Source organism: Lepisma saccharinum, chromosome 1 (genome assembly GCF_977018435.1).
Source record: "Lepisma saccharinum chromosome 1, izLepSacc3.1, whole genome shotgun sequence".
Lineage (NCBI taxonomy): Eukaryota > Metazoa > Arthropoda > Insecta > Zygentoma > Lepismatidae > Lepisma > Lepisma saccharinum.
This window is the reverse complement of record NC_139229.1, coordinates 105,290,381-105,305,816: the sequence shown is the minus strand read 5'-3', so window position 1 is coordinate 105,305,816 and position 15,436 is coordinate 105,290,381. Positions and strand designations below refer to the sequence as shown.

The following is a 15,436-nucleotide window of genomic DNA, read 5'->3' as shown; positions in this document are numbered from 1 at the left end:
AAATGTTTGGATTTGGTTTGCAGGTGGACAGTGGCTTCAGAAATGATTCAAAATCTGCGACGATAATGGCTGGATGATCAAACAAAGCCTTGTTTTTTTTTAATTCTTCGACTTCGTTCTTTTTGGGCATCAACATTCGAGCTGGTTTGTTGTCACCGCAATATATTTCATGTTCGACACGTTTTTCAATAGCAATTTGCCGTGCGGTATATATTTGGTGATTGAATTCTCTTCGATCATTAAACATGGTCAAACACATTGGATAAACCTCGATGTGATTTGCATACTTCATTGCTTGACTTCTGATTAGTCGTGATAGTGAGCGAATAAGGCAGTAATGGTGAATATTGTTGTTTGAAATTAAAATAAGATTAATTATATCAGCATTATTATCGTTGATATCATTTATCCTGATGGGATGCACAAGATGTTTTTCTGACGTATAAGAATATATATTAATAGCAATGCGTTTTCCATCAGAATCTCGTGCGCGCGACTCGAACTTTGATATGTCTGACAATGCCACGGGGTATTCAATGTTAGACATTACATTTTCAAACTCTGTCTCGTACTGCTTGTAATGATAAACTTGCTCTGGATTATTTTCCCAATGAACAGGATACAGAGCTGCCAAGATGCACCAAAGAAAGCATTTTGAGTCATTATTTTGAATATTTAATACTGCTTTCTTGCTTTGAATGTTCGGTGGTAGAGGGACGTAACTCGATGCAGAAAAAGGCATGAATTTTTTTTCACGTAAATGGTTAATGTATGAGGACTGCCACATAAAGACCATCCCGACCCCTTAGCCTCGAAAGTGTCATGTTTCATAATCAACTCATTTGACAGATTAGAGTAAAACTCGTCCAAATTTTCAACATCTACCAATTAAAGAGCCTGGTTTTTGGTACGATGATAAAAAACTTTTCTTGTACCATGGACTTTCTCATATTCGGAACATAAATCAACGTATACTTTCATGGAATTATTTTCAAGATTACTTTTCAAAGTATTCAGTACAAAAGTTTTCGCTTCACGCAAGAAACTAGGAATGTCACGGCCTGCTTCCGACGTAAATGATAAATCCTGAAGTCGACCATTAAATGCAGACCTAACTGGTTTATATTTATTATTTAATTTAATTTGTTTTGGAGCAGAAGCTTCAGCTTCAGAATAATCAATCTTTTTTTCAATGTTCCTTCTCCGGTCGATGGTTTGCAAATTTTCAAATGTCTACTTAGATTTGGAATGCTAATTTCTTTTCCACATTGAGCACAGGCTTTAGAAGGTAACAAACGATTTGCTGCGTTACACCTTGTCTTATGTATCGATAAATTATTTTTTGAAATTAGTTTCCCACAAGTGACACATTCGATCTTATCAATCTTACGAGTCAAACATGTAGGTGATTCCATTTTATTTATATGCTTTAAAATATGAGCAAACAAACGATAGAAATTTCAGATATGTTATTTATATAAAATTTAAAATTTTTATATAAAATTTAATGGGATATCACCAACTTAAAATTCAACCTGATAATACTATTCCCTATGAAAAATTATATGCTTCTAGTCTCCTATACTTTGGTGGAGCCCGTTCAGGTTCTATCCCCCGCGATGTGGGTTCCTCTGCCGATCCAGCAAGGGTGAGAAATCAGCACTGTGCTCTGAGTTATATATATTTATGGAGCCAATAGAAATCTTGCTTACTTAAACCAATCAGAAAACACCACGTATAAATTATTAGCCGATCAAAATCTCTGCTTTTTTAGCTATCATATAAAAAAATGCAAAATATCCCAGTTTCAATTCGATCCATCTGTCTGAATTGAAGAAACCGACAATTTGTATATTCTCATATCACTGTATGCTTGCCCCCTATTAGCACCTCTTTTGCTGTTGTTGCTCAATTAATTTTCACTAATTGGCAATTTTCTTGAAGAGGTCTAATATAACAAGATACAGCGGTATGAGAAATATGCAAATTTAAAGATATTTTAGCGAATTACGCCGGCATAAGCTAAGTTCGTATTGCTAGAAGGCCTTCGTCGTTGCAAGTCACCTAACCCATTCACTGACAAAAAGAGTTACAAATGTTGACGTACTGAAAATAATGACTCAAGCATTCATCGAGTTCAGACATTTGCACATAGATGGCTCTGTTATTGCAAATGAAATAACTGACTGAATTTTATTGCCCAATTCACTTACCATGAGGTCTACAGTGGAGGTGTGTGAATGGAGTGCTAAAAAAAGCTTTGGGAAGGTAAAAAATCAGTATGATAATGGGAATATTGGTGGGTTGGAGTTTAAATTTTATACATGTGCACAGGGGAAACTTTACTTTTTTCTTTATCTGTGAAGGTTCTAAGGTGGGTGAACATGTTGGAAAAGCACTAGTATGTATATACATAGACCAAAGTTACATGGTTCTAGCTGCCATAGGAGTCGAGATACTCAACGTCTTATAAAATGTCTTTAGACAAATATCTTAATCTTTCAGAAAGTCGACTTCCGGTCTGTCAAGATGTTACTTCCGGTCTGTCAAGAAAATTTTCTTAAGACAAATATCTTAAGACGATTTCTAAGAAATTAATTTTCTTGGCTCCTAATTGAGCTAGGATGATAATTATAGGTTTGTTGGATAGAGTTTGACGAAAACTTCTCGACTAGCAAACAAAATTAATTCCATCCCCTCAAGTTTCGGAAATATATACATTTTTTAATTTTTTAAGAAACTTGATTTGCTGGCTTCGTTTTGACCCTAATTCGAAAATTTTAATATCATTCGATAAAAAAATTAGAAGTACTCTACAGCCTATTAGACAGATGATGATTAGTGCTTGCTGGTTCCGAGTTATTTTAGATTAAAATTTCAAGATGTAATTTCTAAGTTGTTTTGTAATTCATAAACTATGGGCTGTAGGAAAACAATTCTTGCTTTATCTGCTATTGCTCGACGAGTTCTATAACTGCGAGCCCCTACTGTGCCAACTTCTATTTGTAAGTTAGCTTCGCCTGTGAAATATCATATGGTGAAATTTTCGTGGGGGTGGGTTGGCAACACTGCGAGCCCCCACTGTGGCCCCTCCAAAAGTAGGGGGCATTGAACCAATGCCACGACATACATCGTGAAAAGGGAGGGGGCTCACATATCATTAAAAAAAAAAAAATACATCGTAGCCGTTTACGCTGAGGGCCCCCACCTACAAAAAAAAATAAGGCCCCCAAATACATCGTAGGCGTTTACGTTGAGAGCCCCAGCTACAAAAATAAGATTGAGCAAAAAATAGGGCTAGAACATCGTCAAATGCTATAAAATCAACAAAAAATACATGGTAGCCGTTTACGCTGAGGGCCCACCTACAAGGATAACATAGAAACAACCATTTTACACTTTGTAGGTTATTTAACCCGTAAAGGGCTGTAAAAAAGTGAATAGGTTAAGTTATATCACGTAAGATCATGGCATACCTACAAAGATGAGGCTCCAAAAATGAGATTGAGCAAAAATAGGGCTAGAACATCGTCGAACGCAATAAAATCCATAAAAAATCATCAAAATCATCAAAATATGTCACAACTGAGGTTAAATACTAGGCATACCTACAAGGATTACTTAGAAACAATACGTTTCCACTACTTTTAAAGCATTCCATAATTATTTTTTCCAATTAGATATACACGCAGCACCCGTTCATACTTTCAAATACCTCTGTTCCGTAAATGATTGAGACGAGACGTTTCGAAAGAAAAATGACATACTAAAGTTACCTGTGGATATTAGCAGGGGCGTATATTCGGGGCTATCTAGGCTATCTGCGAAGCCCAGACTCAATGACCAAAATACAGAAAAAAATATCTATCAGAAAATGTGCATAAAATTGTTCATTTCAATATGAAGATGAATCTGATTTCTTAGGAGTTGGAAACATTGTCCGCTTCCTTTAATTCGCGAGGCGGCGATTCCAGGCGGCGATTCCAGGGGGTGATAACGGGCGAACGTGACAGGGCTATCTTAAGGATCACCCAATCAGTGTTGCAAACCAATTTTTCCCACCATATAATTTCCACAGGAACGGGTAATTGTGGAGCCAAACTGTTACAGGAGAGGGGAACAGGGTTGCAAATGGCGGAAAAATTCACTCTGAACTACCTCAACAGTCTAGGTCAATGTGGCAAACCAATTTTTCCCATCATGTAATTTTACCAGGAACGGGGAATTTTGAAGCCAAATTATCGCAAGGAATCGGAAAGTGTGGCATATGGCAGGGACAAGAACATAATTGAACGCTTGCAGAGAGATGAAAAAGAGGTCGTTGACCTTCAAACAACTAGAGATACAGTGGAGAGTAGAAAATTGTTGACTGACCGGGAATGGCTTATTAATCTAAAAATTACCGATATGACAAGGACCAGATCTAGTCTAGATCGCGTCGAGTGGTTTTGGTGCTTGGATTTTGTTTAGAGGCAGCGTGTGAATGCAGTAGTGAGTAGATTGTATTTTTGTGAATGATATGTGCTGTGTTGTGTAGTGAACTGAAATGAGGGATATAATTAACAAGCTGTCTATTTTGACGATAAGCTACAAATCGGTGTGGATTTTTCTTTTATGTCCACTTTATGCACAGATAAGCTAATGGGGATCGGACCTACAGTTAAAGTGGCATCCGAACACCCACGTATCGAAGCCGGGATCCCTTAGTTTCAAGGCACTGCGCCACTGCTTGAAATCCTTTCCTTACTGACATAGTGTACATTTCCATATTTTATTTATGAGGTACATATTTTTAATAACGGTGTCACATCACTTCAACCCGCCATCCGAAATGAGTTTAAAAAAAACCACCCCCACCAGCAAATTTTTGTCCATTCGAACACTATGATATGACATAGCCCAGGATTTTAACCCAGTATACGCAACTGTATATTACATTAGACCATATGTAATTTTGACTAAGTTGTTTCGGTGGTTTATTTTACTTCACTTTTATGCCACTTTTGGCTAATCGCGAAGATGAAATGAGTTATTATGTGATGAAATTGATTAAGGGACATTCACAAAGAACACTCATACCCAGGCCGGGATTTTGTGACGAGGTGAACTAATGTTTTCTATGGTCTTAAGAGAAAAACGTGGTTACATGTTTAGCATTGTGTTTAATCCGAAGTTTACATATTTAAAGTGAGCCCGGGTCATCTTACGTTCTAGTAATTGTGTTTTATTAGAAGTTTTCTTGATCATAGTTCAGCTCAAACTGAAATATAATTGTGGTTACACTTAGTAAAATAATTTTACACACTAGATATATTTATATCTTACCCCGTTTGTACTTTGCTCATGGATAAATCCACAGCTTATTCAATTAAACATGGATTTGCCATCGTACAAATATTTTTGGTGTATTAAAGTATTAACGTATTTTCATTAAGAACATTTTTCTTACCTGGCATATTCAGCCAAGAAGGAATTCCCTGCGAAGCACAGTCCAAACTCCGTTCTTAAGGGCACCCGCATATATCTTTCGTATAGGTTGTAGGCTAAAAGAGCTACTGGTTCCTCCTTCACCTAAATAAAAAGAGTGAGGTGTTCTTATATAGGGCATATACGTATATATTTGTCATGTATATTTAGTAGTCATTATAGGATCTTCAGTAAATCCAGAAAAGTCTAAAGATATACCGATGGAGGCACATTACACAGTTGTTCGGATCCCACTTAAACTGTAGGTCCAGTCCAGATTAGCCTATTTGTGCATAAAGTGGACTTTTGAACCACATTAATTCATTCTAAACACAATACATATTTAATAGAATATTCCAGTTGAAGTAATATGTATAGAAATGAAAAAAAAATTAAAATTATTATCCTTTATTCGACAGAATAAACATTTCTCCAGAAGTACATATTACATAAATTGCTCTTAACGTTTGTTTTTAATAGTATCCAGTGGCGAGGTGTGATATTTTTACGTAGTCATCGCAAGATTTGCCGAATGTCAGGATCGAACTTTTAACCGGGCGGAGGAAGGGGGTTTGTAATAATTCTGCAGCATAAACGGCAAGGTCATTGCCCTTTCAAATTTAAAAGCTCACTGCAATACCATACGCTCACAGCTGTCCCATACGATGAGAAATCTTATTAATTTACATTCGTCCTGTAATTAAATATAACAAATTGGCATGTATGAATTACGAAGTAAAATAGGCCAAATTAAGTTAAAACGTCTTACCTTACTTCTATAGAAACTTTAGCCTCTCTGCTTTCGTGACGAATTAGTGAAATCGACATCTCGTACATTTCTTTTATTTCCTCTTATTACTCATAGTGCGCAAAATAATTTAGTGAAACGGAAAAATTTCTTCCAAAGTTTCTTCTAAATTTTCTTTTACCATAAATGCTACCAATTTACATGACGATTTATCCTAGACTGATGCATTTCTATAAAATACAACCAGTTCATTTTTAAGGCCTTGTAATAAAAAACATTTGGATAAACTGTATAAAAGTCAGCAAATAGATTTTCAGGAAAATTGTTTCTTTCCGAATATGATTTGAATTTGGTCAAATTTGAAAGTTCAAATAGAGCAATTACGGCAATGGTGATAAAGGTCCAGCCACATGACAGATTGTAATAATAACAACAACAACTAAAAAGCCTTCTGTACATTCGTTCAGGTGCAAAAAGCCAAAGACATGCCTGGCTTCGGGTGTCATGACTGCCCAGTTAAACCGAACAATGGCGAACATTACCGATCATAGTGGAGACATGGATACATTAAATTCAGCGCATCGGATTTCGACCAAGTCGCCGGAATGGTCGCGGGTAACAGCATCGTATATGCGTACGTACAAGTTGTAAATGAAAATGTAATATTTTGATACTACCTTCTGTAATTGGAAACTTGTCTCTGTTGAAGGTAAATAAATAGACTAAATAAATAAATATTGTACTCAAGAGGAAACGTAGCGGGCCTGGGCTCTCATTTCAATGCACTAAACTTTGCGAATCCCTTGCGTATTTCCTTATGCTTCCATTTGACTAATTTCGCACAAATTGGGAAATATTCTGACTGTTTTTATGTTCTTTCCTAAAATACTTAAATAATAATATTTTTGTTATTTTTCTCGGTCATTGCCGCATATCCCGAATGACCGGACACCTCTCCTCTGGTAGTACCTCATGTCATGTATACTAACCTTATCTTGAAGCTCACTAAAAGTCATGTTCAGTATATTCACATTTTTGTATTTTCCAAAGCTTTTCATGTACGCTATGTTCTTCATGTACGATATGTTCATATTTGCTACTTTCTGTAAGTAATCCATGTAGTAGTTTAATTTACTATTTGGCAATTTTCCAATTTCTCTGAAAAAAGAGACACAATAGCATTCCCTTTAATATTTAATAATGAAGAAGGTAAATACGGGTTACAATGTTTAGAGGCGATTCCTGGTGGAAGATTATTGCACTTGTGACTTCTAGTTACTTGGTCCGTTGTGCCTCTGTCGAATATCTAAAGGTAGATGGACGAGAAGCAGCAGCTTGTATACTTGTGAGGAATAAAATTAAGTTTTGAAATACATAATTGTGTGTCAGTGTGGAAATTTTTGTTAGAGAAAATGTCTGCAAATGAGATTATATTGAATATATCTCCGAAATTAACTTATATGTGCACAAAGCGAACTTAAAACTCAAAATCTGTCAATACAAGGTTCACTATTTAATGTAAATTTATATTGATAGAATTACAGAGTGGTCCATGGGCGTCGATAGGGGGGGGGGGGGGTCGAACGGGTCGGTGTATCCCCTCTGGAAATTGACATCATTCAGTTAAAGATACAAGAAAGTCGAAAGTTTGTTACTCTTATTGATAAGAACAGAAATGGAGTTCATTTAGTTATTATTCGAAGAGAATAATCACAGTAAAAATGCATTGGATGGAAAACATTGAGTGAAAAATACACGAATAAGGTTATATTCTACCATTTCATCCAAAGAACTAATGGTTCTACAGTTTTCAAAACTCTAAGAATTACAATTGTAGGCGAAAGGTCAGACAACAAACTTAATGAAAAGAGAATCCCCCTAACATTTAAAGCCTTTCTTGAACGAGATGTGCAAAAGCTAATATCAAAATGCACTTCAGATACGAACTGCATAAAATGCAAAAGAAATAATGGAAAATAGTTGTGATGGTATACACTCGTTTGGTGGATTACATTTGTGTAATAATACTAATAATAATTATTATTATTATTTCGAATAAAAGTTATTTTTGTTAGTTGTTACTTTTTATTATTATACGTATAATAACATTTATAACCGTGGTAATAATACTTATTATTTCTCCACTATTCAACTTTTATCACTTGCCCGAGCCCCACTTCCCCCTACAACAATTTTTTACGACACCCATGGAGTGGTCACAAAGTGGACGTACCCCCCATTATTTTCGACACTTCGATGGCTATGGCTGAATGTTTGATATTATGTGGACACATACCTGCTGGTTTAAGACTTCAGAACATCGGTATGGAGACGTCAGTTTCGTAGAGCAGCCGAATTCTGGCACACTTCGCATTGCAAGTGTGTCATTATCTGGATAAGGCTTTTCCCGGCCGTGGATTGGAAGAGTTTCTGAAGATTACCCAGCTTCCTTAGTCTGGCCTCCAAGTAGTCCCGACCTCACCTCTGGGGGTTTATCAATGACACAGTCGGAAATAACCGGCATCGTATAACGCAAGATTTACGAGCAGTTGTGAAAGATGCCGTCGCTCACTTGACCCGGATTATCTCCGCATATTTCTGCCAGAATTCGGGTGTGTACGAAAATGACGATCCCCATTCCGATGTTCCGAACTCTTAAACCATCAGGTATGTGTGTGTTTCAAGCAATCAACCATTATAGTGTGGAAAATAAATGGGGAATACGCTCACTTTGTGACCACTCTGTACATCATAGGAGAAAAAAATGATAACTTTTTTTAATTTTGCACCATATTGTGCATTAGAAATATTGCAATAAATATGTGATTGCTTACTTCTTTATAAATCTTTTTAAAGGACGATTCCTTGTGCGAGAATCGCCACAAAAAGTGACAGCTGGATAGTAAAATATCCAATCATTTCTGTTTCTCTCTATAATTAGAACAGTCGGATTTTCTTGGTACTTTTCCCAGGACTCCATTATTATCAGCGTTGTAGCTACGATGCACATTACAACTACTCCCAACCAAAGTACCCTGGAAGTAATCAAAGAATAGTTACAATACAGAAGTATGCAAACAATATTGTATAAAAGTAAGTGACTCCCAAGTAGAATGCTTATTTCGATTGATTCATTTTTCTATAGCACAATAAACCGTTAAAGTAAGAAAGTATATTGATAATAAGATTATCCAGTGTGATAAACCTGTTTCAGTACGATAATATTTTGCGTTAAATTTACATCAAATATACAAAAACTGTTCCTAAGTGTATTTTTAAAATTTTAAGCCACATATAAAAAGCATATGTGGAATTAATAACTTTACATAACAATTTCGATAACAAATTACTAATGACAGTTATAAAGTATTAATCTTCATGTATTTAAAAAAATGATTATTAACTATTCTCAGTAAAACTATCATGCGCTCCTAAAATATATTCTGCTTTGACGACAATGCTGTATTGAAATAAATTATAATCCGGAGAACTTTCCTAATCCATATAGATGATCAATGTTCTTCTATTCAAATATGACTGCTTAGGATAATTATATAAGGCTCTGTTTTTTAAATATTGTTTATAGTACATAATGACAAACAGGGTTAATCTCACTTTTTTTTATTTTCATCCTAAAATTTGTCATATTTTTTCTTATTAATATACGCGTAATGAAGGCGTGTACAAACCTTTCTCCAATCCGTCTTCCCTTCCTGGCCGTTTCTGGTAGTCCATGCAGTGATGTATTGAGCAAAAATACTCTGCAATTTATCATAGTCTCTGCTTCTCTTCTAAGAGTGTTTTCAGCTTCAATTTATATCTATTTCAATCTGTGGATACGTACATTCCTGTCATGATAAATACATAGATAATAAGCCCTAAAAATTAGGAAACCATATAGCAGCATTATTGAAAGCAGAAAACTCAATATGAACGGTTGGCAGAGCATGGCATCGGACTAGTCCACAGTATTGTTGCCATTAACGTATATTGTTTCCGATATTATATTATCCTTCAAAAATAACAAGACAAGGAAAACTGCAGGGACGGGTACATACATGCGCCCGGACGGGTAATCCGTTCGCCAAAACTTCTGATTAAATTTCCCTTTATCCACTCCAATCTAGGAAAGAGTAGGAAGTGACTCCATGTCGTCACCTGTTGTAAAGCCGCTTGGCTATTATTCCTATCTTCCCTTTGTCAATCTTGATATAACCTTCCTTATTTCTCTCATTTAAGTGTCCCTTCCCTTCATTGTGTCTCCCTGCCTACGCCTTTTAACTGTTCACAGTGTACTTCTTTTTTAAAGTGGATAATTTGTCCTATCTCTTTCAATTAAGAAGGAATTTAACATAGACTATACTTAATCAGCAGATCGAAGTAGATTAGATTAATTGATTTGATTGATTTATTTTATTTGACTTCGGTTTTCTTCCACTTTTGGCTAATCGCGAAGATGATGATGAATTGCGATTAGATTAAATAAATGAAAGGACAGTCACAAACACACATGGACAGATCACAAAACGGGTCCACAGAGGATTATACCGGATGTGAGTACAGACGCCAGAGCCTAGTTATGGAAAACACGCCAACAGGCTACAAGAAGTAATTTGTATATGTGCAACTAGCGCCGTCTCTTGGAGAGGAACAAAGCCTAATGCTTCGTGGAGTGAAGCAACCTAGCAGCAAAACCATTTGAAATGTAATTTTAGCGTTTTAGATTCGGAAAGCAAGTTATACCAAAATTCGACATTTACAGTTGCTAAAGTTTCAACTGTCCGCCTTTATTTGCTACTACTGACGGCTTTTCAAAACGAAATAACTTGTTTTTTCATGAGATATAATGTCGTATGGCCTATAGGCCTACATTAAGCATTCAAGGATGAATACAGAAAGTATGATAAACTACGAAAATAGTGATGAAATACTTTTTTGTTTTTGTCCATAATTCAAATTAATGATTTTGAATATACAATTTTAATAATATTATGAGTTTTTAACTGAAAAGAACAGTGCTTCTTCGTAGAGCTCTAACGAATGATTCTTTTACATGGCTCATAGGAGTGTTTCAAATTGATACATCTAACCGTCTATGTACATGAATCTTTGTATTTAATTAATGCCTGTTAGAAAAGGTTTTAAAGTACTTTTGTTCATTCTGGATTAAACTTTCCTCACATAAAACGTGATTTTTCACACAAAATACAACTAAAAATTGCAAAAATAAATGAATATGTGCAAAATGAAAATCGAATAATCAATTTCATCAGTTGCTTAATAATCGTGACCTGACTGATGCAGGAAAAATAAATGCTCAATGTGGTTCAATAGAAATATGGCTAGATTGAGAAAACAAACACGTTTAACTAAGTTAGGTAATATAAAAATGATCATTGTAACTACCGTATGTATCACTTCTTCTCCTGTTCACACCTTATCTTCATACAAATCGAGTTTATCTTTTTCATAAAGCTTTGAAATTCTTGGAAACAGTTTCAGTTACTGATAATTGCCACACGAACGAAATAAATCACCCATTACCAAAAATGCTAGGTGAAAAAAGCCTAGTCATGTCGAAGTTCTTTTGCATACCATATGGAAGTAATGTGAATATGTTTTTATTTATTTGTTTGGTTTCCTAGATATTCTTCTGTATGTTTTGCACTCCCACCTCGGGAAAAATGCACTTTGGCTGTATGATTTATGATTATGATTTGATTTATTTTACTTCGCGTTTTGTGCCTCTTGGCTAATTTGCGAAGATCGGGATGAGGGATGAAATGATGAAATTGATGAATGGACATTTACAAACAACCAAGCCCTATCGGGATTCGAACCCGAGACCCCTAGCGTCGCAGCGCGATGTGCTAAAAACTCGGCCACGGGGTCCGGCGCACTTTGGCTGTAAATAGATATTGTAATACATACTTGTAGTCACAGAAGTGCTATCTCGATTACAAGGTGGCAATTTGTATTTTTATTTGCATTAGTTAGCGTCGCTTTACTGCCACTTCCTGCTGATCGCGGCGATGAGAATGATTGACAATTAGATGAAAATGAAGGAACATTCACAAAAAAAACCATGCCTAGACCGGGACTCGAACCCGGGAACTTCGGTTGCCAGTTCTAAAGTCAGCCAATTAACGCGCTCTGCCACCGAACAGACAGGGTGGCAATTTAAGCACTACCCTATCGGAGAGAACCACTTAGTGATAGAATGTGAGAAGACGTACGTATATGCTTGCTCCAGAGTTGACCAATAACTGCGTTGGAAATCAAGTATTACATACCCTTTTGTATCCTGGCAGAAATTGTAACAATTAACACTGGTATGCTTCCGATTCTGTCTCGACTCAAATGTATTCACAATGGAACTATAAGCTCTTGTTCAAATATTTTTGCCAATCCATCTGTTGAGCAAACACCTGTCAGCATTGAGGAAAATAAACACCGAGATAAGCTTAATGGCCATCACGTAGCCACATTCTGGAGGTAGGTAAATATGTCCCTCTACATTTGGAAGAATAATATAGAAAAAAAAACTGGTTTACGCAAAAACACATATATGCAAGCATCATTAATATTAATACTGACAGTTCATTGCACAAAACCAAAATAATCATGTAAATATACATACTTACATACCCATACGTGCTACTGACATTCACGCACTCATAAACAGAAAATATATGAAAAAAGCGCTTAAGTGAGTGTGAGAACGACTAGATTATAATCTATGATAATTATGTAACCTATGATTATTATATAATCAATAATCGCTCGTAGTTATCATTAGAAACATTATTAAATGCCTTCCTTTCAGGCCCAGATTTTATTTAAGTTCACTTTATGCTCGGATAGGTTAATCGGGACTGGCCCTACATGATTGATTGATTGGTTTATTTTACTTCGCTTTTTTGACGATTTTTGCTAATCGCGTAGATTGGAATGAGTGACGATACGATGAAATATATGAAGGGACACAAAGAACACCCTCGGACCTCCTGATGACGTAGTGGTAACGTCGTCGCCTGGGAATCAAGGAGTCCCGGGTTCGATACCCGATCGAGGAGCATAGTACTTCGGATCCAACATTAAACTGTAGGTCAAGTCCAGATTGCCCTATCTGTGCATAATGGACCATTTGCACGAAGCCAATTGTGAAGACATTCCACTAGGCCAATTCAACATTGGCATCGTGTGAGTAGAGGCAACCCATGTGAATGGAATGTCTCCAGCCATTGTCTCAAGCCATTCCACTAAATTAGAATGGTTTCAAAGTTTTCGGCGCCAGTAGTCATTGGATTGGCTTAGTGGAATGTCTTCACAATTGACCTCGTGTAAATGGTCCATAAAGTGGACTTAAAACAATACTACTTAGGTATGTATGTGTGTAGGGTTAGACTATGTGTGCGTGAACGAGAGTGATATAATTATATCAAACGTTATCCAGGCTTAACGCAAGTATCAGTTGAGGTTTCCGCTTCAGAGAAAGTGGTCGATTTTTTGCTGGCTTCGTTTATTTTCATTACGCACAAAAACACAGGCCTCAGTAGAATAATAAATGTTCGCGCGGTGCTCTATTTACGAAGCTATACATAACACTGAATTGTCCTTTCTCAGGCAAAGAAATAGAATGTGTAGTTCATATCTCCTGTAGAAATTCTGCTTACCTTGAAAGTGGCTTTCTTGATGCACGGGATTGGAAATGCTATTAAAAATGGTTTGTACTATTTTGAATTTCCTAATTACAATGTTTGCTAATTATGCATCAACAAAATCAACAACAGTGAATCGGGGTGTAAGGGCTGACCTTCCACGTAGTACACCCAAATGTCAACCTCACTTCCACGTTAGTACACTCTGGACCGAAGACTAACGAGGCTCTGGCGACTTGCCCCATGGCCAGTATAATTTTGTTTGTGATGTCCTTTGTTTTGTCCTTATTTGTGCTGAGTGCCCGTTTACAGCCTCAGCTTTTAACAGAAGTCAGAACATTTTAAGATTTATAATTATGCAACGTTAGAGTTGTTTTTTGTAATGATAAGGGGCTGCAAAATAGCCTAAGTGCTGACGCTCCCACAATTTTAAAATCAAATTCAAAAAATTCAACAACAGTGAATCAAATATCAAACGTGCAGGAGAAAAAAATATGTAGCATTACATAATAGCAAAACGTATTTTTCTTTACTTATTTCTAAAACAGTGCTTCTTATCTCAAAAAACATTGTTTGGGTTTGAAGTTATAGTCTTCATTTTACGATCTCAAATACTCGCTTCTCTGCAAGGCGTTATGTGTGTTGCCTAACTCTACGGCAATGAGTAGATTTTAATAACAAATTTCAAGGACAAGTTCTTTCACCGCCGTAAAGTTAAGCAGCACACATAACGCCTTACAGGAAAGCTTGTATTTCAGGATCTAGGTGTCCCATGTTTATTGACTGTGACTGTACACTAATATATACATGGCTATTCTAAATGATCTTCCCGATTTCAAAGTTTAATATCTCACGTTTATTTAGTCACAATGACATGCAAATTATTTTAAATGAAAGGAAAACTCAAAAAGTTTTTTTTTTTTACATACATACGTGTTATGTTCCACGTTAAGGTGCTCAATATGAGTGCCTTTTGTAATTCGGCACACATCAAACCGATAGTCAAATTCTTGCCACACTCTTCCCAACATCTCAGGGTCAATGGACGCAACTACTTCTTGGATGCGTACTCGAAGTTCAGGTAAGTTGTTAGGTAGGGGAGGCTCATAAAATACAGCATGTCATTTTACCCTAATAGTGAAAATGTGGAAACATTTATTTTATACTTACCGTCATCGTCTTGAAATCAAGGTGTCTCGGTTTCGATACCCGGTGGAGGCACATAGTGGTTCGGACCCACTTTAAACTGTAGGTCCAGTCCCGATTAGCCTTTCTGTGCATAAAGTGGACTTAAAACAACAATTCAATCAAAATTACACAGTATGTCATTTTACTTTCACTTATTATGTAATTTTAGGCGTACTATTTCAGTACTTGAAAAATGGCATCTTCCACTTCAAACGATTATTACTAGTTGTTTTTTGAGCATATATCATTCTAATTATTTTTATATTGTAACTAAAGAATGTAACAATGGGTTACAATAAAATCAGCTTTCTAACCTGTAGTCTTGTCCTATTTTTAGGCGTTCTACAAAAAGTATGTCATTTTAGGCCAATTT

The 15,436-nt window shown here is 36.1% G+C and overlaps 1 protein-coding gene across 1 annotated transcript in view; it reads right to left on the bottom strand.

The window, feature by feature from the left end:
* The window catches only part of LOC145984922 (uncharacterized), an 87,937-nt gene extending 79,199 nt beyond the window's left edge, over positions 1-8,738 (bottom strand). The window contains exons 1-3 of the mRNA XM_083118323.1: positions 8,656-8,738; positions 7,204-7,372; positions 5,450-5,571 (exon numbers count right to left, since the gene is read on the bottom strand). Of these exons, the coding sequence (XP_082974449.1) occupies positions 5,450-5,571; positions 7,204-7,372; positions 8,656-8,738 (374 nt within the window). The remainder of the gene's footprint in view (positions 1-5,449; positions 5,572-7,203; positions 7,373-8,655) is intronic.
* Positions 8,739-15,436: the final 6,698 nt, after the last annotated feature.